At 38.6% G+C, this 24,355-nt stretch overlaps 1 protein-coding gene across 1 annotated transcript in view; it reads left to right on the plus strand.

Annotated features, from left to right (window-relative positions):
- Positions 1-3,145, plus strand: part of LOC112223327 (RPE-retinal G protein-coupled receptor-like) — a 34,051-nt gene extending 30,906 nt beyond the window's left edge. Inside the window, exons 6-7 of the mRNA XM_024386326.1 lie at positions 711-824; positions 2,504-3,145. Coding sequence (XP_024242094.1) covers positions 711-824; positions 2,504-2,647 — 258 coding nt within the window. The 3' untranslated portion in view covers positions 2,648-3,145. The remainder of the gene's footprint in view (positions 1-710; positions 825-2,503) is intronic.
- Positions 3,146-24,355: the final 21,210 nt, after the last annotated feature.

Genomic DNA, 24,355 nt, shown 5'->3' on the forward strand with positions numbered 1-24,355 from the left:
CTTCTCTCTCTCCCTCTCTCTCTCCATCTCTCTGCTCTCTCTTTCTCCCTTTGCATGTTTTGGAAAGTTTTTATTCTGTACAGGCTTTCTTCTTTTTATTCTGTCTATTAGGTTAGTATTGTGGAGTAACTACAATGTTATTTATCCAACCTGTATCTTTGTAGTGACTGGGTGTATTGATACACCATACAAAGTGTAATTAATAACTTCACCATGCTCAAAGGTTTAATATTCAATGTCTGCTTTTTTTAACCCAACCATTCTTTGCGAGACATTGGAAAACCTTGCAGGTTTTTGTAGTTGAATCTGTGTTTGAAATTCACTGCTCCACTGAGGGACCTTACAGATAAATCTATGTGTGTGCTACAGAGATGAAGTAGTCATAAAACATTATTTTAACACTATTGCACACAGAGTCCATGCAATTTATTATGTGGCTTGCAAATTTTTACTCATGAACTTATTTAGGCTTGTTATAACAAAGTGGTTGAATACGTATTGATTAAAGACATTTCAGCTTTTCATTTTAAATACAGTTGTAAACATTTCCACTTTGAAATTATTGGGTATTGTGTGTAGGCCAGTGACAAAAAAACATATTTAATCCATTTTAAAATTCAGGCTGTAACACAACAACATTTTGCAAAAGTAAAGGGGTGTGAATACTTTCTGAAGGCATTGTAAGTAATATACTGTCAATCTCTCTACAGTTTAACACTTCCACTCCCCTGAAGACATTTTTGTTCTGCTGGGGACCCTATGGAGTCCTTGCCTTCTACGCTGCTGTTGAGAATGCCAACTTGGTCTCTCCCAAAATTAGGATGGTAAGGACAACACACACGCACACAGCGCATCTAATCTGACAGAAAACTTCATATAGATTTCTCAAGGTCATATGACTTTGTGTATGCCAAAGGTCTTTTACTCCATTTACCAAATGCAATACTCAGGGTTTCTGTGTAATATAGTAGTCATTAATCGCACTGCTTGATTATATACAGTGCATTCAGAAATTATTCAGACCCCTTGACTTTTTCCACATTTTGTCATGTTAGTCTTATTCTGAAATGTATTAACATGTTTCCCCCCCTCATCAATTTACACACAATACCACATAATGACAAAGCAAAAAAAGGTTTTTAGAAATGTTTGCAAATTTATAAAAAAATAAATAAACTGAAATATTACATTTACATAAGTATTCAGACCCTTTACTCAGTACTTAGTTGAAGCACCTACAAGCTTGGCAAACCTGTATTTGGGGAGTTTCTCCCATTCTTCTCTGCAGGTCCTCTCAAGCTCTGTCAGGTTGGATGGGAGCGTCACTGCACAGCTATTTTCAAGTCTCTCCAGAGATGTTCGATCGGGTTCAAGTCAGGGCTCTGGCTGTGACGCTTAGGTATCAGGCCAAAGGGTTCAATCTTGGTTTCATCAGACTAGAGAATCTTGTTTCTCATTGTCTGAGCATTTTTAGGTGCCTTTTGGCAAACTCCAAGTGGGCTGTCATGTGCCTTTTACTGAGGAATGGCTTCCATCCATAAAATGATGCAGAGATGGTCGTCCTTCTGGAAGGTTCTCCCATCTACACAGAAGAACTCTGGATCTCTGTCAGTGACCATTGGGTTCTTGGTCACCTCCCTGACCAAGGCCCGTTTCCCTTGATTGCTCAGTTTGGCAGGGCTGCCAGCTCTAGGAAGAGTATTGGTGGTTCCAAACTTCTTCAATTTAAGAATGATGGAGGCCACTGTGTTCTTGGGGACCTTCCCTGCTGTAGAAAAGTTTTGGTACCGTTCCTTAGATTTGTGCTTCGACACAATCCTGTCTCGGTGATCTACAGGCAATTCCTTCGACCTCATGGCTTGGTTTTTGCTCTGACATGCACTGTCAACTGTGGGACCTTATAAAGAAAGGTGTGTGTCTTTCCAAATCATGTCCAATCAATTGAATTTACCACAGGTGGACTCCAATCGAGTTGTAGAAGGATAATCAGTGGAAACAGGATGCACCTGAGCTGAATTTTGAATCTCATAGCAAAGGGTCTAAGTACTTATGTAGATAAGGTATTTCTGTTTTTGATTTGTAATAAATGTTCAAATTTTTTTTTTAAACTATTTTCACATTGTGATTATGAGGTATTGTGTGTAAATTAAAGAAGATTTTTTATATGTTTCATTCATTTTAGAATAAAGCTGTAACGTAAACAAAATGTGGAAAAATTCAAGGGTTCTGAATACTTTCCAAATGCACTGTAACTCATGGTCCTTTGGTTCCCAAAGCAATGTGCATTTAACACATACTTGTATAGTGTGTTGCCCATTCAGGAATCAAACTCACAACTCTGATGTGCCAAATGTCAGTTTCCAATCACCTGAGTCATTCAACCCTTTATGTATATATGTATTTTAACAAACTTGTTGTACAGTTTGACACAAATGTACCATTTGTTTCTTCTTGAGCTCGTACTGAGACATTGACATTGCTCTGTTTGGTCTTCTGTTTGAAGTTGGCTCCTATTCTGGCAAAGACCTCTCCCACCTTCAACGTTTTCGTGTACGCCCTGGGCAATGAGAACTACAGAGGAGGCATCTGGCAGTTCCTCACTGGGGAAAAGACTGAAGTACCTCAAATTGAGAACAAGTTCAAATAAACTAAGCATGTGAAAATCACACACAAACTGTCCTCTTGGTTTTCCAAAAGGTACGAATGTTGTTGTAGATTCATTAAAGTCACTGGACCTGGCCTTCTGTCTGTGTGTGTGTGTGTGTGTGTGTGTGTGTGTGGCATTTTAGTCTGGGGTTAACATGGAGTGTTGTGTTTGTTCTGGCATTGGGATATATTTATGTTCAGCCTCTAGTTTAGGATGAGCAGTAGACACACGCCATGCCAGACTGGTGAAAAACTATATTATTAGATATTGATATTATAAATTATGACATATAATGATGAATTCCTGTCCAGCTCAAATAGCCAAGAACATAATTCTCTAAATTGACTAAAATACATATATATTTTTAACACTTCTTTAGTCGACAGGTATAATGCTTCATCACTTTATGATGTCTTGTTATCATCTACAGACAATTCCTTCGACCTCATGGCTTGCTTTTTGCTCTGACATGCACTGTCAACTGTGGGACCTTATATAGACAGGTGTGTGCCTTTCCAAATCATGTCCAATCAATTGAATTTACCACATGTGGACTCCAATCGAGTTGTAGAAGGATAATCAGTGGAAACAGGATGCACCTGAGCTCAATTTCGAGTCTCATAGCAAAGGGTCTAAATACTTATGTAAATAAGGTATTTCTGTTTTTGATTTGTAATAAATGTTCAAACATTTTTAAAAACCTGTTTTCGCATTGTGATTATGAGGTATTGTGTGTAGATTAATGATGTTTTATTAATTTTAGAATAAAGCTGTAACGTAACAAAATGTGGAAAATATTCAAGGGGTCTGAATACTTTCCAAATGCACTGTAACTCATGGTCCTTTGGTTCCCAAAGCAATGTGCATTTAATATTATGAGATGCTAATATAATGGGTCATACATGTGTATAACAACTGTTGCTCTAACAATACATTATAACCACATCAAAATGCATCATACTTGCAGGCTTCACTCATCAAACATGATACTACTTTGCATTCCTTTGAATCTGAATAAGTTAATGTAAAGAGTAGAGCTCCCCTGATAGAAATCCTTTAGAGCTCTAGTCCCAGTAGAAGCCATATGGTCATCCAGAGATTGGGCATTCCAATCTTGCTTTGTAGGTTATTACAGGCAAAGGTCCTGGTTGAGCTACAAAGCAGAATTAGTAGAGCAGCTACACTCTGCAATCCTACCAAAAAGGGTGCTTTTCATGAAAACACATCCCTCCGGCCACCCTGAGATTATAAGAAAGAAAGAAATGTATTTTGCATGCTCTTCTCTCCTCCAGGCTTAGTTTCAAAGGCAGTAATGTAAAATGTTGTCCTATTTCACATATAAGTATTTTTTTGTTAGCACATCATTCCTGTTAGAAAGTAAACTACTAAAATAGATGTTCATTGTTGACAGGTGATAAATGGTCAGAGAGGTTATAATTGGTCAGTAAAAGTAAACAATCACCTTCATTATGATGCACCAAATGTGACATTAAACCTTGCACGTCATTGATTAAGGTGATGTTACTAAGGTAAAGTCCCTTGACATTACTTGATTCTAACGAAAGAGCACAAGGTAGTGTTTGAGACCCGTTCATTCCATCCAACTCTTCGAGTTTTATGTATGATTCAGTTTACGTGGAGAGAACAGTTTAGCAGCCAGCATCAGTTAACATCTGTTTCCTTTTCAACATTATTCCCACAACACTTCGTACGTACCTTGTCTGATGGTTGATGCTCAGAAAAGAAAGAATGGATACAATACTTTCATAGGAGAGTATGGGAGATAAGATACATACAATAAAGACTAACAAGGTAGTAAGATATAAGGTGACCTCATTGATACAGTGGTAACACTTTACTTAAAGCCTGCTTTATAACATGTAAGAGGCTTTCTAATGTCTTATAATATGTTATATCTCTATATCAACCTTTCAACTGAATAAAAATGGGTGTTATGTAGTCAAGATTATTATCATACATGTTTATGAAAAGTCTTACAATGTTTTATAACTCCATTATGATGCACCATGCCTCCAGGCTGATAGGGTAACATAGGTCAGACTGAGAGAGAGAGACAGTTACCATAGCAGATGATAATCAATGACAATGATGATAATCAAACATAAAATCCTTTTGTTATTATAGGAGAAACTCAGATGATCTGCTTTGCAATTGTAATAACTCCTAATGCAGAGTGTAGGCCTAAAATTATGGTATCTATGAGTCTCATTCAGGTATCTAGGGTGAGAAATGTAAGCAATGTGTAAGCATCAATACATAGAAACCACATAAGCTGTTCAACTATCTAAAATGCAGAGTGAAAATGGTCCTTCTTTCCATTCCCGTCCTTGATTGACAATCATCTATACAATGTCACGTGTGTTATCAGTGACATCATCAGAATAGCACAGTCATTTGGAAATTCACAAACTCTGACCTTTCCAAATCAACCATTAATACGATTTAAGTGCTATTACGTGCTGTTTTCTAATAAGATTGCAACTTCTTAGAATTCCAAAACATAAACAGCAACATTTATAGTAGCTGTATTTTTGTGTTTTGTGGGGAGGTAAAACTCCCTGTTACGTACAATTCACTCAAATGTTTGCATCACGATGTTTATAGCCTAGTGGTTAGAGCGTTGGGCCAGTAAACGAAAGATTGCTGGAAGGTAAAAATCTTTAATTCTACCCCTGAACAAGGCAGTTTACCCACTGTTCCCCAGTAGGCAATCATTGTAAATATGAATTTGTTCTTAACTGACTTGCCTAGTTAAATAAAGGTTAAATATCAATATATAGAATCACATTGGTATAAAGAAAGAGTAATTGCCATCAAACAAAGTCCATTTAAATTATTGAATTGAATCAACTGTAAAAATCATAGTTATAAGAAATATTTGAGACATATTAGGTATTTGTGCATTGAAATTTTAAACCCCACAGTCTAATCAGTGAAAGGTGCAAGTGACTTGTGAACACCCATGAGATCTGTGGATGTCTCTGATCTATAGTTGTTTGTATTTTGAAACAGCTTCATATAAATTATTATTGATGTATTATTGATACTTTTCAGTGGACTTCCCCAAGTGCTTTTTGTGACAAATCACTATTCTGTCAAAACTGTAAAACATATTGTGCGAGTTCTATTAAAAAAAAATAGGTTACTATTTGCATCAGCTTTTTTGAATATTTCCAACATTAGGTATTCTTATGTATAATATACTTAACTTTTGTTGTTTCACAAACAATAATATACTAATTCCAGAATCAAAATATGGCTTATATCCAACTTGTTTTTTATCAATTACAAAACTGTTATTACTCATTAGATCAAATGACAGTTTTTGACCAGTTACTGATCATGAATTACTGAAATGACTTGCCATTTGAACCCACATTATAATGTGCAGGCTTAATTCATCACAGAAAGGGAAACAAATGGCATCATGCTAGTTTCTAGGCCTTGCCGAGGTCAAGGAGATGCCCCACTTGACCTTAGCTCGCATGGTCTGACTGCAGAGACCCTGCAAATAATGGGCCCGGAATGAAGCCTGACAGTACAGGTGCATCAAAGCTGGGACCGAGAGACTGAAAAACAGCTTCTATCTCAAGGCCATCAGACTGTTAAACAGCCACCACTAACATTGAGTGGCTGCTGCCAACACACTGACTCAACTCCAGCCACTTTAATAATGGGAATTGATGGGAAATGATGTAAAATATATCACTAGCCACTTTAAACAATGCTACCTAATATAATGTTTACATACCCTACATTATTCATCCATATGTATATGTATATACTGTACTCTATATCATCTACTGCATCCTTATGTAATACATGTATCACTAGCCACTTTAACTATGCCACTTTGTTTACATACTCATCTCATATGTATATACTGTACTCGATACCATCTACTGTATCTTGCCTATGCTGCTCTGTACCATCACTCATTCATATATCTTTATGTACATATTCTTTATCCCCTTACACTTGTGTATAAGACAGTAGTTTTTTTGGAATTGTTAGTTAAATTACTTGTTGGATTATTACTGCATTGTCGGAACTAGAAGCACAAGCATTTCGCTACACTCGCATTAATATCTGCTAACCATGTGTATGTGACAAATAAAATTTGATTTGATTTGATTTGAAGTAGAGATTTAATGATACTTTGGACATATTGCGGCCACTAGGTCACACAGAGACACGCCGTTTCGATGGGCTCATCGGTGGGAGGTTGGGGTGGATAAGTCACAAAGATATTCTAGATGCGCGTGCCGGTTCATGTAGTCTGACACATCCAAGTTTCTCCCTAAGGATAACATGGGTTTACAGGTTATGCTCTAACTCTGCTTTTGTGCAGGCAATTTTTTAAATTAATTTTAGCACATGTTCAGGGTCACCTGTACCTTTACAGATATCAACATGAAAATATTTAATGGTCCAGGTCATATCCTAAAAGGGAAGTATTAACTTTACCATCAAATTGGGATGAGGTCCAGAAATGTGCAGGCTTAAATCATCACAGATAGGGAAACAAATGGCATCAACCTAGTCTCAAGGCAGTGCCTAGTTCAATGAGATGCCCCACTGGACCGTAACTCGCTCTGTCTGACTGCAGCGACCAAGCTAATAGTAGGCCTGGAATGAAGCCTGACTAATAGTGATTTCATGATGCTTTGGACATATTCAGGCCTCTAAGTCACACAGAGATACGCAATTTTCGATGGGCTCATCGGTGGAAGGATGGTGTAGATTAGCCACAGAGGTATTCTAGCTGCGCGCTCTTGACAAGTTGTCTGACATATATGAGTTTCTCCATTACAGGTTATGCTCGAACTCTGCTTCTGAGCAGGCAATTTTCCCATTCCTTATAGCACACGTTCAGGGACACCTGTACCTCTACAGATATCAACATGAAAAGATTGAATTGTCCCCTTCATATCCTGAAGGGGAAGTATGAATTTTACCATCAAATTGGGCCGAAATCCAGAAATGTACAGGCTTAAATCATCACAGAAAGGGAAACAAATGTCATCAACCTAGTCTCTAGGATGTGTCGAGTTCACCGAGGTCTGACTGCTATGAGCGTGCAAATAATAGGCCCGGAATGAAGCCTAACTAGTAGTGATTTAGTGATGCTTTGGACATATTGCTCCCTCTGGGTCACACAGAGATATGCCGTTTTTGATGAGCTCATCAAGGGGAGGTTGTGGTGGATAAGCCACAGAGTTATTCTAGCTGCACATGCTGGTTCATGTAGTCTGACACATCCCAGTTTCTACCTAAGGAAAACATGGGTTTTCAGGTTATGCTCTAACTCTGCTTCTGTGCAGGCAATGTTCAAAATTCCTTTTAGCACAAATTCAGGGTCACCTGTACCTCTACAGATATCAGCATGAAAATATTTAATGGTCCCTTCATATTCTAAAGGGGATGCATTAACTTTACCATCAAATTGTGCTGGAAACAAATGGCATCAACCTAGTCTCTAGGCAGTGCCTAGTTTAATGAGATTCCCCACTTGACCGTAACATGCTCTGTCTGACTGTAGCAACCGTGCTAATAGTAGGCATAGAATGAAGCTTGACTGATAGTAATTTAATGATGCTTTGAACATATTCAGGGCTCTAGGTCACACAGAGTTTCGCCATTTTTTATGGGCTCATCGGTGCGAGGTTGGTGTGGATAAGCCACAGAGGTATTCTTGCTGCGCATGCCAGTTCATGTAGTCTGACACATCTGAATGTCTCCCTAAGAGTAACACGGGTTCACAGGTTATGCAATAACTCTGCTTCTGTGCAGGCAATTTTCAAGCACATGTTCAGGGTCACCTGTACCTCTACAAATATCAACATTAAAAGACGGAATGGTCCCATTCATATCCTAAAGGGGAAGTATGAACTTTACCATCAAATATGGCTGAAATACAGAAATGTGCAGGCTTAAATCATCACAGGATGGGAAACATGGCATCATGCTAGTTTCCAGGCCGTGCTGAGTTCAAAGAGATGAACCACTTGACCATAGCTCACTCGGTCTGACCGCAGCGACCGTGCAAATAGTAGGCCCGGAATGAAGCCTTATACTAGTAGTGATTTAATGATATGTTGGACATATTGTGGCCTCTGGGTCACACAGAGACACACCGTTTTCAATATGCTATTCAGGGGGAGGTTGGGGTGGATAAGCCACAGAGTTATTCTAGCTAAGCGCGCCGGTCAAGTTCTCTGACACATACGAGTTTCTCCCTAAGAATAAGAGGGCTTACAGGTCATGCTCTAACTATGCTTCTGTGCAGTGTCGTGTCTTTGGCTATGCCGGATTAAGTGATATGACATGCTATTCTATAAAATAATTTCTCCGTAATTAATATCACCTGATTGAACTAATCATGTAAATGTAATTAACTAGAGAGTCGGGCACCACTAAATAATATTTATAGAGCTGTTATCTTCTGAATAAACTCGTAAAGACCTCGTAATATTTTACATCAATAGCAGTCAACATTAATCTTCATTTTACTTCAGTCTCATAATCTGAAAGTTGTAAATTCTTGGTTATCTGCAAGAACCCTGGCTAACAATTTGAATCAGCAATACAAAATTGGGTTGAATTATTTATTTACGAAATACCTAACTAATCACACAGAATTCACATACACACAATTAATCATAAATTGATTACAAATGACATCATAAAGAAAAACGCCCCAAGCGGGCGGAACAGATGTGACAGCTTGTTACACAAAAGAAAAGGGGCTGGGTTTGAGTGAAGGAGCGGGAAGACTATCGTAGAAGCTGGGCTATCGTAAATACAGTATCTTATGCATTCTAAATGACCCTCCATTTGGTAAAGGAAAATGCAATAAATATTTACTCTTCAGTAGGTTGGTGGTAGATGGTAGACCGTGTTGCCAAACCGAGTCCTCTGTCATTTGAAGAATGTCTCTGGTGGTCACTTGGATAAGTTGTAGTAACGTCATTGTGTGGTAGATGGGATACTCTGTCTGTTCCTTCCTAACCTTGCGTTTGCAGCTGTGGTCACTAACTCAACAGCTAGGAGGTATCACTTCTGTTGTGAATAAGAGTTCAAAGTTCATACCATTCGCAACCAAAGCTCATGCTGATGTTGGCTTCGTTCTGTAGTTATTATCTGAAACATTCTGACATAGGACCGTCATCTTACCTCATCGGAACAGGAAGTTATGTTGTCGTCAAGGCTTTATATAGAAAGGGAGAAAAGGGGTGTGTGTCATAGTTTACAACCTCTGTGTCTTCACGTGGGCAGGCCACTGAGTGAGCAGCAATATCTTATTAAAATCCACATCTCACATTTTAGAAGCTAAAATCACATTTCATCCCATCACAAATAATTTAATATTCAAACATTTAAATTGAACAACAATTCCATGTGAATCCGATAACTCTGATGTGTAGACTTTCCACTGTAGAGTTTATGTCATCTAATGATTGATGAGAATGTCTCAGATGACAACCGAACTGACATCATATTCATTAACTTCTTGAAACTAGGGGGCACTATTTTCATTTTTGGAAAAATAATGTTCCCAAAGTAAACGGGCTATTTTGTCAGGACAAGATGCTAGAATATGCATATAATTGACAGCTTAGGATAGAAAACGCTCTAAAGTTTCCAAACTGTAAAAATATTGTCTGTGAGTATGACAGAATTGATATTGCAGGCGAAAGCCTGAGAAAAATCCAATCAGGAAGGGACTCTTATTTAGAAAGCTCTGCGTTCCTATGCGTTCCAGAACAGGGCAGGCTTAAATCATCACAGAAAAGGAATCAAATGTCATCAACCTAATCTCTAGGCCGTGCAGTGATCAAGGAGATGCCCACTTGACAGTAGCTCGCTCGGTCTGACCTCAGCGACTGTGCAAATAGTATGATTGGAATGAAGCCTGACTAGTGGTGATTTAGTGATGCTTTGGACATATTGCGGCCATTGTGTCACACAGAGACATGCCGTTTCGATGGGCTCATCGGGGGGTGGTTGTTGTGGATAAGCCACAGAGTTATCTTCTTATGGCTGATATCCCGCTACCGGGATCGATATGACAACAGCCAGTGAAAGTGCATCTCATAATTTAAAATCCTCAAGTATTGTACACCATTTTAAACATAAACTTGTTGTTAATCCCACCACAGTGTCCGATTTCAAAAAGGCTTTACAGCAAACGCACACCACACTATTATGTTAGGTCACCGCCTAGTCACAGGAAAACACAGCCATTTTTCCAGCCAAAGAGAGGAGTCACAAAAAGCAGAATTAGCGATAAAATTAATCACTAACCTTTGATGATCTTCATCAGATGACCCTCATAGGACTTCATGTTACAAAATACACAATACATTGGCATGTAATTTCCAAAACATCCTGTGATTTTTCAGAGAGCCACATCAATTTACAGAAATACTCATAATGAACATTAATGAAAGATGCAACTGTTATGCGTCGAATTATAGATATACTTCTCCTTAATGCAACCAGCTGTGTCAGATTTCAAAAAAACTTTACGGAAAAAGCACACCATGCAATAATCTGAGTACAGCGCTCAGACAACAAAACAAGCCATACAGTTACCCGCCATGTTGTGGAGTCAACAGAAGTCAGAAATAGCATTATTAATATTCACCTACCTTTGCTGATCTTCATCAGAATGCACTCCCAGGAATACCAGTTCCACAATAAAAAAAATTTGTTCGATAAAGTCTATTATTTATGTCCAAATACCTCCTTTTTGTTTGTGCGTTTAGTTCACAATTCCAAATTCATGAGGAGCGAGCATTACGTCCAGACAAAAGTAAAAATGTTCTGTTACAGTTCATAGAAACTTGTCAAACGATGCATAGAATCAATCTTTAGGATGTTTTTAACACTAAATCTTCAATAAATGTTCCAAGCTGTAGAATGCCTTTGTCTTTAGAAATGCAATGGAACGCAACTAACTCTCACGGGAGCGAGCGTGATCAGCTCATGCCAGACACCTGATTGAAACAGCTCTCTTTCTCTCCCCCTTCATAGTAGAAGCCTCAAACAAGGTTCTAAAGACTGTTGACATCTAGTGGAAGCCTTAGGAAGTGCAATATGACCCCATAGACACTCTACATTCGATAGGCTATGAGTTCAAAACTACAAACCTCAGATTTCCCACTTCCTGGTTGGATTTTATCTCAGGTTTTTGCCTGCCATATGAGTTCTGTTATACCCACAGACATCATTCAAACAGTTTTAGAAACGTCAGAGTGTTTTCTATCCAAATCTACTAATGATATGCATATCTTAGCTTCTGGGCCTGAGTAGCAGGCAGTTTACTCTGGGCACCTTATTCATCCAAGCTACTCAATACTTCCACCCAGCCATAAGAAGATTTATACTAGCTGAGCGTGTCAGTTCATGTAGTCTGACACATCCAAGTTTCTCCCTAAGGATAACATGGAATTACAGGTTATGCTTTATCCTCTCTGGTACAAGTATATATACTGAGAACATGTGACACTTAGATTGCACACAGGTGAACTTTATTTAACTCTGCTTCTGTCTAGGACATTTTCAAAATTCTTGTTGCCACATATTCAGGGTCACCTGTACCTCTACAGATATCATTATTAAAAGATTGAATGGTCCCCTTCATATCCTAAAGGGGATGTATGAATTCACCATCAAATTGGGCTGAAACCCAGAAATGTGCAGGTTTAAATCATCACAGAAAGGGAAACAAATTCCATGAACCTAGTCACTAGGCCGTGCCGAGTTCAAGATGCCACACTTGACCATAGCTAGCTCGGTCTGACGGCAGCGGCCGGTTCAAATAGTAGGTATTTAATGATGCTTTGGACATAGTGCGGCCTCTATGTAACACACAGACACTACGTTTTCGATGGGCTCATCTGTGGAGGTTGGGTTCCCTAAGGTGTCTACAGCCTTTAGACTTAGTTTCAGGCCTTTATTTTGAAGAATGAGTGTAAACGTCCACATTGTGTAGGTGGTCAGTTGTTTGCTCTCAGTGTGATTTTTGCGCTAAACAGCGAGGTTGCCATTTATCCTCCCGGTCCTAGTGAAAAGCCAACTGTCCCGGTTGATATATTATCCAATAGATATTTGAAAAACACCTTGAGGATTGATTATAAAATACGTTTGCCATGTTTCTGTCGATATTATGGATATAATTTGGAATTTTTGTCTGCGTTGTCATGACCGCTATTTCCGGTGGATTCCTAGGCATAACGCATCAAACTAATGTACATAATTGTACATCATGTTTTGCTGGTATATCGATAAACTTACACAAACGCACGCTTATATTGTTTTCGCTGTAAAGCATAATTTCAAAATCTGAGACGACAGGGTGATTAACAAAGGCTAAGCTGTGTTTCGCTATATTTCACTTGTGATATCATGAATATGAATATTTTCGAGTAAGATTATTTGACCGTTGCGCTATGCTATTTAGCGTAGTTGATGACAATTTTCCCGGATACAGGATGGGTTGTTCCAAGAGGTTAAGGTCAGACCATTTTTTTTTCAAATCAGCCACAGTTCTGTCTTGCTACCCCACCTCGCTCACTGCAGTGGTGACACACTCCCAAGCTACCTGTGTGGCTTTGTTTGTCAACCCACTACTTTGTCCACCGAATAATAAGTGTTGCCATTCTTCAATCTCCTCTACCATCAATCTCCTCTACCAGTGATCTTGTCATCCAAAAAGTTTATTTTCTCTTTTGGTCCATGGCTATTCCTGACTAAACCCTAATTTGTGATACATTCTATGAAGGGGAAATCACTTGATTTTAAGTTAATTTGAGATTTATAGATCACAGGTTCCTGTTTTTGCTTTGTCATTATGGGGTAGTGTGTAAATTGATTATGGCAAAAAAAAATATTTAAGCAATTTTAGAATAAGGCTGTAATTAAACAACTTGTGAAAAGTCAAGGGGTCTGAATACGTTGCAAATGCACTCTATTTATGTTGTATTATTCAAGGCGCATTTGAAAAAGAGACCTGTCTTCCCTGTTAAAATAGGTTAAATACAAAAAATACCAGACAAGGGCCATTTTGTGTGGTGAGCCTGGGCCTATTTATTTCCCTATTGATAAATTGTCGGCTCTTTATTTACATAATCACTCCACATAAACCAATGGATGTGTCACGATTGTCGTAAGAAGTGGACCAAAGCACGGCGTGGTGTGAATACATCATTTTAATGGATGACGAAAACACGAAGTAAACTGAACAAAACAATAAATGAACAACGACCGTGAAGCTATGTACCAAATGTGCTGACACAAGCAACTAACATAGACAATCACCCACAACCCACAATGACAAAACAGGCTACCTAAATATGGTTCCCAATCAGAGACAACGACTAACACCTGCCTCTGATTGAGAACCATATCAGGCCAAACACAGAAACAGACAAACTAGACATAGAATGCCCACGCAGATCACACCCTGATCAAACAAAACCTATAAACATACAAAGCAAACTATGGTCAGGGCATGACAGGATGACCGAGAATAAGTGATTAGACACCAATGTTTCTTGACACATATTAGGGATCCCAATTTGCTGCTGCCAAGCTACTCTTCCTGGGGTCCATACACATTAAGGCACTCACATCACACATAAAATAAAAGATAAAACAGTACATCATATACCATTATTACTACACCACTATATATCTACAATACAAAATGTATAATACCACCATACAAAACATTACAATGTACGAGTGTGTGTGCTGATTAGTGATTGTACCTGTGTGTGTCTCTTCACAGTAAGGTGCTGTCTAACTGGGAGTCTCGTGAGTGAAAACATCCAAAGCTCATCAAAGGTAAACGATTTAATTTGATTGCTTTTCTGATTTTCATGACCAAGTTGCCTGCTGCTAGCTGAACATTATGCTATGTAAGGGAACACCCCCTGAAATGTACAAAAATGAATTGGGAAGTCATTGGCACTGGACCATATACACGGTGTCCAATACCACTCAATTCGGCGTTGTTTCATTCAAAGTTGATTGCAAATGCCATATGGCAAATGCCAGGTGTAACACTTTAAAAATCCAACAGATGCGCTCCACTGTGGTTTTTCATATTGCAAATGTAACACAAGTCAACATCCAAAAGTAACATTTTGACACCATTTAAGGCACTTCCGGTTGGCACAGGAAGCTATAAGTAAACACATATCCTGATTGGGGTATGCCTTTCCAGAATCCTGAGTTTTAAGTGTTTACATTAAGAACTGAACGATTTACACAGGGTTGAATGCACTATTTATCGCAAACTGCTGGTTGGGCATGGGAAAACATTTTAGGGTGATATTAACTACTTCCGGTTGCTTCAGGAAGCTTAGAATCGACATAGATAGACCTCATAGTGTCCTGATACACTGTCATTGAAGACAGGTTCATAATGCATTCATAACCCACATAGGCTTCAGGTTGACTTTAGAGGAGCAGGCAATGTATTCCTATGGGGAGAGATGTCATTGTAATCTGTGAGATCAAAAAACCCTGATTAACTGTTAAGGGTTAATGCCACACAGTCAAGGTTAGGCTTGCACAGATCGGGCGGACCTCAGGAACGTACCTGGGGTCGAATTGTCCTTCTCACCCTAACGGTTCTCTCACTGTCACCCAAAAGCAAATGACATTTAGGGCCAGGCTTCATTTTGGGCCTACTTTTTTCACGGTCGCTACACTCAGAGCGAGCTACGGTCAAGCGGGGCATCTCCTTAAACTCGGCACGGCCTTGAAAATATGGAAATGCCAATGCAGGCTCTGTGTGTCTTTAAGCACCACACTTTGTCACTCCATCCTTGCTGTTTGTGTGTGTGTGTGTGAGAGCTTTTCTTTGACATCTGTTTGGAGAAATGACTGATTTACAATTCATGAGGGTTGCCTAATCACACATGATGACTCCTTGCTGTCCCCAGTCCACCTGGCCGTGCTGCTGCTCCAGTTTCAACTGTTCTGCCTTATTATTATTGGACCGTGCTGGTCATTTATGAACATTTGAACATCTTGGCCATGTTCTGTTATAATCTCCACCCGGCACAGCCAGAAGAGGACTGGCCACCCTACATAGCCTGGTTCCTCTCTAGGTTTCTTCCTAGGTTTTGGCCTTTCTAGGGAGTTTTTCCTAGCCACCGTGCTTCTACACCTGCATTGCTTGCTGTTTGGGGTTTTAGGCTGGGTTTCTGTACAGCACTTTGAGATATCAGCTGATGTACTAAGGGCTATATAAATAAATGTGATTTGATGACGTTTTGAAAATATCTGACCTTTTTAACCCTTCGAAACAGCACCTATGACACCATTTTATGGCACGTCCGGTTTACACAGGAAGCTGAAATTGAACACATATCCTCCTTGGGGTAGGCAATTATAGAATTTTGAGTTTTAAGTCTTTACGTTAAGAACTGACTTATTTACGGAGGGTTTAGTGAGTGTGTGTTATTTCAGAAAATCACAGAAATCTTGCAGAACTCCGAAGCACACTTTAAAAAGATTCGTATGAACACGCTGCTATTGGATCTGTAACTGTTTAAAAAAACAACTATTTTTGAACATCACCAATTTGACATTGTACGATTTCTCTTAAATGACGATAGATAAATGGCTGGTTCTTTTTTTATTGACACCATAGGTTCCTTTACTTTGACGTGAAACGGAAACATTATTGCACTATTTTCATTTTGGACCTTTAATCCCAGAAAAATGGCCATAACTCAAAAACCGTTGAGGCCTAGACGCCATCTTGTTCGGGGCCAACTGCCCATTATGCCAAACCTATGCTCGGCTTCGAAATATTTTCCATTTAGGAGATAAGGCCACGTCGTGATTCGTGATGTTTTGTACATTTGCAATATGATTCCATTCGCCCTCTTGTGGGATTTACCAGGACAGCGGAAAAATGACCAACATTTGATTAGTTTATAAAATGGAAACCGAATGTCGGAGGGAGTTCGTTTGATGACTTCCTGGAAGATCCGCCCCTGCCACACGGCCCGATGCCGTCCACAAATTTTATAAACGTTTTCGGACGTCTAGTAAGGGACCGTACATTTGCAATGTGGACTTTCTCACTAACCATATGGAAAATGTCAAAATTTTCCCTTAAGGTATGCTAGGCTATCGATAAACTTACACAAATGCTTGTCTTGCTTTGGCTGTAAAGCATAATTTCAAAATCTGAGATGACACTGTGATTAACAAAAGGCTAAGCTGTGTTTCAATATATTTCACTTGTGATTTCATGAATATGAATATTTTCGAGTAATATTTTTGGTGCGTTGCGTTATGCTAATTAGTGTCAGTTGATGACAATTCTCCCGGATCCGGGAGGGGTAGTTCTAAGAGTTAATTCCATTATTTTACTTTTAGATTTGTGTGTATTGTTATGAATTATTAGATACTACTGCACTGTTGGAGCCAAGAACACAAGCATTTCGGCTATACCCGCAATGACATCTGCTAAATATGTGTATGTGATCAATTCCATTTGACAATCTCTCCTCCACTTTGAGCCATGAGAGATTGACATACATAGTATTATTGTTAGCTCTCCATGTACACTTAAGAGCCAGCTGTGCTGCCCTGTTCTGAGCCAATTATACTTTTCCAAAGTCCCTCTTTGTGGCACCTGACCACACAACTGAACAGCAGTCCAGGTGCAACCAACATAGGTCCTGTAGAACCTGCCTTGTTGATAGTGTTATTAAGAAAGCAGAGTAGCATTTTATTATGGACAGACTTTTCCCCATCTTAGCTACTGTTGTATCAACATGTTTTAACCATGACAGTTTACAATCCAGGGTTACTCCAAGCAGTTTTGTCATCTCAACTTGATCAATTCTCACATGATTCAATACAATATTTAGTTGAGGTTTAGGGTTTTAGTGAATGATTTGTCCCAAATTCAGTGGTTTTAGTTTTGGAAATATTTAGGACTAACTTATTCCTTGCCACACATTCTGAAATTAACTCCAGCTCTTGGTTATGTGTTGCAGTCATTTCAGTCGCTGTAGTAGCTGAAGTGTATAGGGTTGAGTTATCTGCATACATAGACACTCTGGCTTTACTCAAAGCCAGTGGCATGTCATTAGTAAAGATTGAAAAAGTAATGGGCCTAGACAGCTACCTTGGGGTATTCCTGATTCTACCTGGACTATGTTGGAGAGGCTTCCATCTCAGATTTTGAAATTGTGCTTTACAGCCAAAGCAAGACAAGCATTTGTTATACAGGTAAATCTTTATCCACAATATATCAGGGGGTGTAAAGACACATTCGTTTTTCCAGCAGTAGACTGATCGTTAATTTCAAAAGCCGCACTGAAGAAAACAGACACCACCACCTTTTTATCATCAATTTCTGTCAGACATTCACCAGTCATTCGTGTTCAATGTCCTTCCCTATAAGCGTGCTGAAAATCTGTTGTCAATTTGTTTTCTGTAAAATATCATTGTGTCTGGTCAAACACAATTTTTCCCAAAAGTTTACTTAGGGTTGGTAACAGGCTGACAGGTTGGCTATTTGAGCCAGTAAAGGGGGCTTTACTATTCTTGAGTAGAGGAATCTCTTTCGCTTCTTTCCAGGCCTGAGGGCATGCACTTTCAAATAGTCTTAGATTGAAGATATGCCAAATAGGAGTGGCAATATTGCCCGTTATTATACATAGTAATTTTCCATCCAACTTGTCAGACCCTGGTGGTTTGTCATTGTTGATAGACAACAATCATTTTTTCAAATCTTCCACACTCCCTTTATAAAATTCTAAATTACAATGCTTGTCTTTCATAGTTTGGTCAGTTATATTTGGATGTGCAGTGTCGGCGTTTGTTGCTGGCATGTCGTGCCTAAGCTTGCTAATCTTGCCAATTAAAAAATCATTAAAGCAGTTGGCAATATCAGTGAGTTTTGTGATGAATGAGCCATCTGTTTCAATGAATGATGGCGCTAAGTTTGCTCTCTTGCTCAACATTTTATTTAGGGTGCTCCAAAGCTTTTTACTATCATTTTTTATATAATTTTATAGAATAGTTTCTTCTTCTTATTCAGTTTAGTCACGTGATTTCTCAATTTGCAAGTACATTTGCCAATCGGTTGTGCAGCCAGACTTGCTTATCCATGTACATGTATTTATATATTCTTATTCCATGAATTTACTTCGATTTGTGTGTATTAGGTATTTGTTGTCTAATTGTTAGATATTACTTGTTAGATATTGCTGCACTGTCGGAACTGTTGCTACACTTGCAATAACATATGCTAACCCCGTGTATGTGACCAATAAATTTGATTTGATTTTACTTATTTACCATTCCTTTTGCCTTATCCCTCTCAACCACATTTTTTTAAATCCAATGGGATTTAACAACATTTTTGGTAATTCTCTTAATGGGTGCATGCTTATTAGTAACTGGAATAAGCAATTTCATAACTACAGCATCTGGTTGCTTCTCATTACACACCACAGAGTAGCAAATATTATTTACATCATCAACATAGGAATCACTACAAACGTTATTGTATGACACCTTATACTAGGCCCAGCATTTGGAACTACTACTGGAACTACTACTATTACAATTCCACTCAAAGAAATATACCATATGAGTTTCTAGAATGATTTCTCAATTAATTTCTTTCAATTCCTCTCCTGTAAGGAGTCGGTATTGACCCCAAAATGGTATTGACCCCAAAATCAACAAAAAAAGGTAGACCATAATGTGCATAGGGTCACCTATAAAGAATATCTCTAAATAGAACATTTCTATTGGAACATATAGTAGCCTATGTGGCTAGTCTGTTTCTCTCTCATTGCAAGAGTGCCTGCTCTGTTCACGGCCTGTCTCCATGTGGCCAAGGTTACTGGCTAGCTGCTTGTTTAGCTGTTTGAAATTGCCTGTGATCACAGTGGTGCGCCTTTGTCTCGTTCACACAAAGGCAGGATTTACCAGTGAAGCCCCACCACCCAGTGCTCTCAATTTCAGTGTACAGATGAACCACAAACACCCTACTACCCTCAAATATTACTCCCCTCCACAAGCACAAACACCCTTGAGCTCTCTTGCACTGTCTATTATGCAAGGCACATGTATATAAGGATATTGGAAAAGGATATAAACTAAAACAGTATTAATTCAAAAATCTATAATGCTGACGTTCACAATGGAAATAGGAAACCAATGGAAATGTTGGTTTGTTCTTTGGAATCGGAGGATGGATAGATAGAAGACTAAGAGTGAACGTGTATAGTCACACATTAATAATGCCATATCCTAAAGCACTAGTTCCCAATCTGTATACCCCCCCAACAAAAATCTGTATTTTTTTAACGAACTCAGTTGGACTTTAAACTTACTCTTGAAAGTTACAATAGTAAAATTCACAGGGTGCAATTTCATCATCAGTACATCATCAGTTCCTCTTGTCATGTTGGTCATTGCATACCTTAGAGAGCTATTTATTAAAAAAAAAGTTTGGCAACCCCTGTCCTAAAGCAATGCAGTCATGCTTTGTTATAAAAAAGCAAATAATTCTGGACTGTAGCAGCAGCATGTGCTGCTGAGCATGAGAAACAAATCTGGGACTTAAGTGTTACACAACAAAATAAAAGTGATAGCCATCTGGCAGCTTACCTCCCCTAGCTTTTATCTACATGTCGAGTGAATGACGTACATGGGCTTTGGGATGTATTTTTAGACGGGATAGAGTGGGACTGGGACGAGACGTCACAGAATCAACATTGGAGCCGCCAGAGAGTTTTCGGGAATTCTGGAATTGTAGTAATCGGGGGAAGAACTTGGGAGTGTTGTCATTGGTGTTGAGGAGATTAATGATGATGTCCGCCGTGGCTCTGAATCTTTCTGGTGTGTCAATCTCCACGGCAAGAAGCTGAGAGATTAAAATTATGCAAAAAAAGCATTGAACAAAGAGTGGTTAGTCACATAAGTATGGCATTCCCTTATTAATTTATACTATAAAACAGTGGTAACACTTTATATAAAGGGGTATTACGTAAGGAAGGCATTGATAACACTTTTATTAAACCAGTCATGACACTTTAATGAATGTTGCAGGATCATTCATACCACATTCATTACACATTTATTCAACATCATGTTTGATGCAAAATTGTAATTAAAAGTTAGTACTGTACTGGTAAGTAGAGATGATAGGAACACTATGAGACAATTTTCAGCAGTTTGCAACTGTGAAATATAGTTATGAACCGTTTTCAAAAAACAAGGTCTAAAGCATGTTTGATGGCATTTGTAAGTAAAAACTGTTGCAGTACTGGTAGTAGAGATGTTACGGTTTTCTTCTGTCGAAGGAGAGTCGGACCAACATGCAGCGTGGTAATTTTGATACATGTTTAATAAACGAAAAACACGAACAATACAAAAACAAGAAACCATACCGCGAAAACCTAAACAGCCTATCTTGTGCAAACAAACACAGAGACATGAACAATCACCCACAAAACACTCAAAGAATATGGCTGCCTAAATATGGTTCCCAATCAGAGACAACGATAATCACCTGCCTCTGATTGAGAACCACCTCAGGCAACCATAGACTTTTCTAGACAACCCTACCAAGCCACAATCCTAATACCTACTAAAACCCCAATACAAAAACACACCACAAAATAAACCCATGTCACACCCTGGCCTGGCCAAATAAATAAATAAAACACAAAATACTAAGACCAGGGCGTGACAAGAGATGATAAAAACACTATGTTACAATTTTCAGCAGTTTTCAACTGTGAAAAATAGTTAAACAATGTTCGATAAAATAGGTCTAAAACATGTTTGATTCAATTTATAAGTAAAACTGCTGCACTACTGGTAGAAGAGATGATAGCAACACTATGTGACAATTTTCAGCAGTTTGCGACTGTGAAATTGGGTTATAAACAGGTTTAAAAAAACAAGGTCTAAAACATGTTTGATAAAATTTGTAAGTAAAATCTCATTCAGCATTGGTAGTAGCGATGATAAAAACACTATGAGACCATTTTTAGCGTTTTGCAATTATGAAATATAGTTATACACAGTTTTCCATAAACAAGGTCTAAAACATGTTTGATGCAATTTGAAGTAAAAACTGGTTCAGTGCTGGTAGTATAGATGATAAAAACACTATGAGACTATTTTTTTGCATGTTGCAACTGTGAAATATAGTTATAAACTGTTTTCCATAAACAAGGTCTAAAACATGTTTGATGCAATTTATAAGTAAAAACTGGTTCAGTACAGGTAGTAAAGATTATAAAAACACTATGGGACCATTTTCAGCACATTGAAACATGAAATATTGTTATAATCAGTCTGTCATGGAAATTTCCTGTATTACCAAATCATAAGAGAGCAAACCACACACAAGTCAGAGTTATCATAAAGTCTCTCCTTGAGAGAGGAGTATCCCATAGCCAGACAGCATTAGCTATAAATTATCATTCAGTTTGGTCTCCTAAAGAAGTTCCTATCTCGTTCTTGGTACCACTTAGGACCAAAACATTACCTCATCCAATAACATATATCAATTGTCAATTCTGACACTCCCATTTCAGATACAACCCCTCCTGGACAAGATCATGGAGAGGAGTGACTGGCACACAGACATTGTGGAGCCAACTAACTGGTTCCCCTTTAATCACACCATCCCTTCACATGGTTTAGGAATAGTTACAGACACATTCACAGATAAGACTAACCTGACCTCTCCCCTCTCTGGGCCCCAAGTAACTGAGCCCTGGCAGAGAAGGGATAACTGCAAACTGCCAACAGTATCATCCAAAAAGAAGACATCCTAATGACAAATATCTCACAGTAAACAGTACTGCAAAAAAAATACTTACAGAATGCATCAAACATGATGTAGACCTTGTTTATGGAAAAACTTTTTTTTCTGTATTACATAGTTGCAACTTGCTGAAAATTGTCCAGTGTTTCTATCATCTAGTTTAACTTCTTTAGGACAGAGGGCAGTATTTTCACATCATGATGAAAAGCGTGTCCAAAGTAAACAGCCTGCTTCTCACACCAAGAAGCAAAGATATGCATATTATTAGTAAATTCGGAAAGAAAACACTCTGAAGTTTCTAAAACTGTTTGAATCTTGTCTGTGAGTATAACATAACTTATTTGTCAGGCAAAACCCTGAGGACAAATCGTTCAGATTTTTTTTTGATGTCACTCTATTTTCAATGGGTATTCATTGGGAATCCAGATTTCGAATCGACTTTCCTGCTATTCCTATCGCTTCCACTGGATGTCAACAGCCTTTAGGTTGAGGTTTTTCCTTTGAGAAATGAAGAAGTAACACCGTTCAGAATGAGTGTAGAGTGAAGTGTACTCTTAGATAGAGGCGCGTGACCTGAAAAGCTCGCTCCACTTTGTTTTCCTCCAGGCTTGAACACAGATCATCCCTTCATCAATTTTATTGATTATTTACTTTAAATACCTAAAGTTGTATTAGGAAAGTAGTTTGACATGTTTGAACGAAGCTTACAGGTAACTTATGAGACATTTTGTAGTCATTTTGCGCGACTTGGAACCAGTGTTTTTCTGGATCAAAATGCTCCAAGTAAATGGACATTTTGGAAAAAAAGCAACGGAATAAATCGAACAAAAGGACCATTTGTGATGTTTATGGGACATATTGGAGTGCCAACAGAAGAATCAAAGGTAAGGCACGAAATATATCTTTATATGTGCGTTTTGTGTCGAGCCTGCAGGGTTGAAATATGCTTTTCTGTCTTTGTTTACTGGGCTGCTATCCTCAGATAATAGCATCGTTTGCTTTCGCCCGAACAGCCGTTTTGAGATCTGACACGTTGGCTGGATTCACAACTAGTGTAGCTTTAATTAGGTATCTTGCAAGTGTGTTTTCATGAAAGTTACATTTTTATAGTAATTTATTTGAATTTGGCGCTCTACATTTTCACTGGATTTTGGCCAGGTGGGCTAGCGCAACCACATATCCCAGAGAGGTTAACTTCTTTGGGATAGGTGGCAGCATTTTCACTTTTGGATGAATAGCGTGCCCAGAGTGAACTGCCTCCTACTCAGTCCCAGGTGCTAATATATGCATATTATTAGTAGTATTGGATAGATAACACTCTGATGTTTCTAACTGTTTGAATAATGTCTGCCACTATAACAGAACTCATAAGGCAGGCAAAAACCTGAGAAAAAATCCAAACAGGAAGTGGGAAATCTGAGGTTTGTTAGAACGTTGTTTTGGGCTTTTCCTGTAAAGGGGGGTCGGATGGGAGCTGTTTGAGTCAGTGGTCTGGCAGAGTGTCACAGGCTTGTGACGCGCGGTCACGAGAGAGTTTGCTCTCGTTTCATTGCTTTTCTACAGACAATGGAATTCTCCGGTTGGAACATCATTGAACATTTATGATAAAAACATCCTAAAGATTGATTCTATACCTAGTTTGACAAGTTTCTTCGACCTGTAATATAACTTTTTGAACTTTTCGTCCGACTGGACCTGAACGCGATTTTGGATTTGTTTACCAAACGCCCTAACAAAATAAGCTATTGGACATAAATGATGGACATTATTGAACAAAACAAGCATTTATTGTGGATCTGAGATTCCTGGGAGTGCATTCTGATGAAGATCATCAATGTCACGTTCTG

Source organism: Oncorhynchus tshawytscha, linkage group LG24, assembly GCF_018296145.1.
Source record: "Oncorhynchus tshawytscha isolate Ot180627B linkage group LG24, Otsh_v2.0, whole genome shotgun sequence".
Classification (NCBI taxonomy): Eukaryota; Metazoa; Chordata; class Actinopteri; order Salmoniformes; family Salmonidae; genus Oncorhynchus; species Oncorhynchus tshawytscha.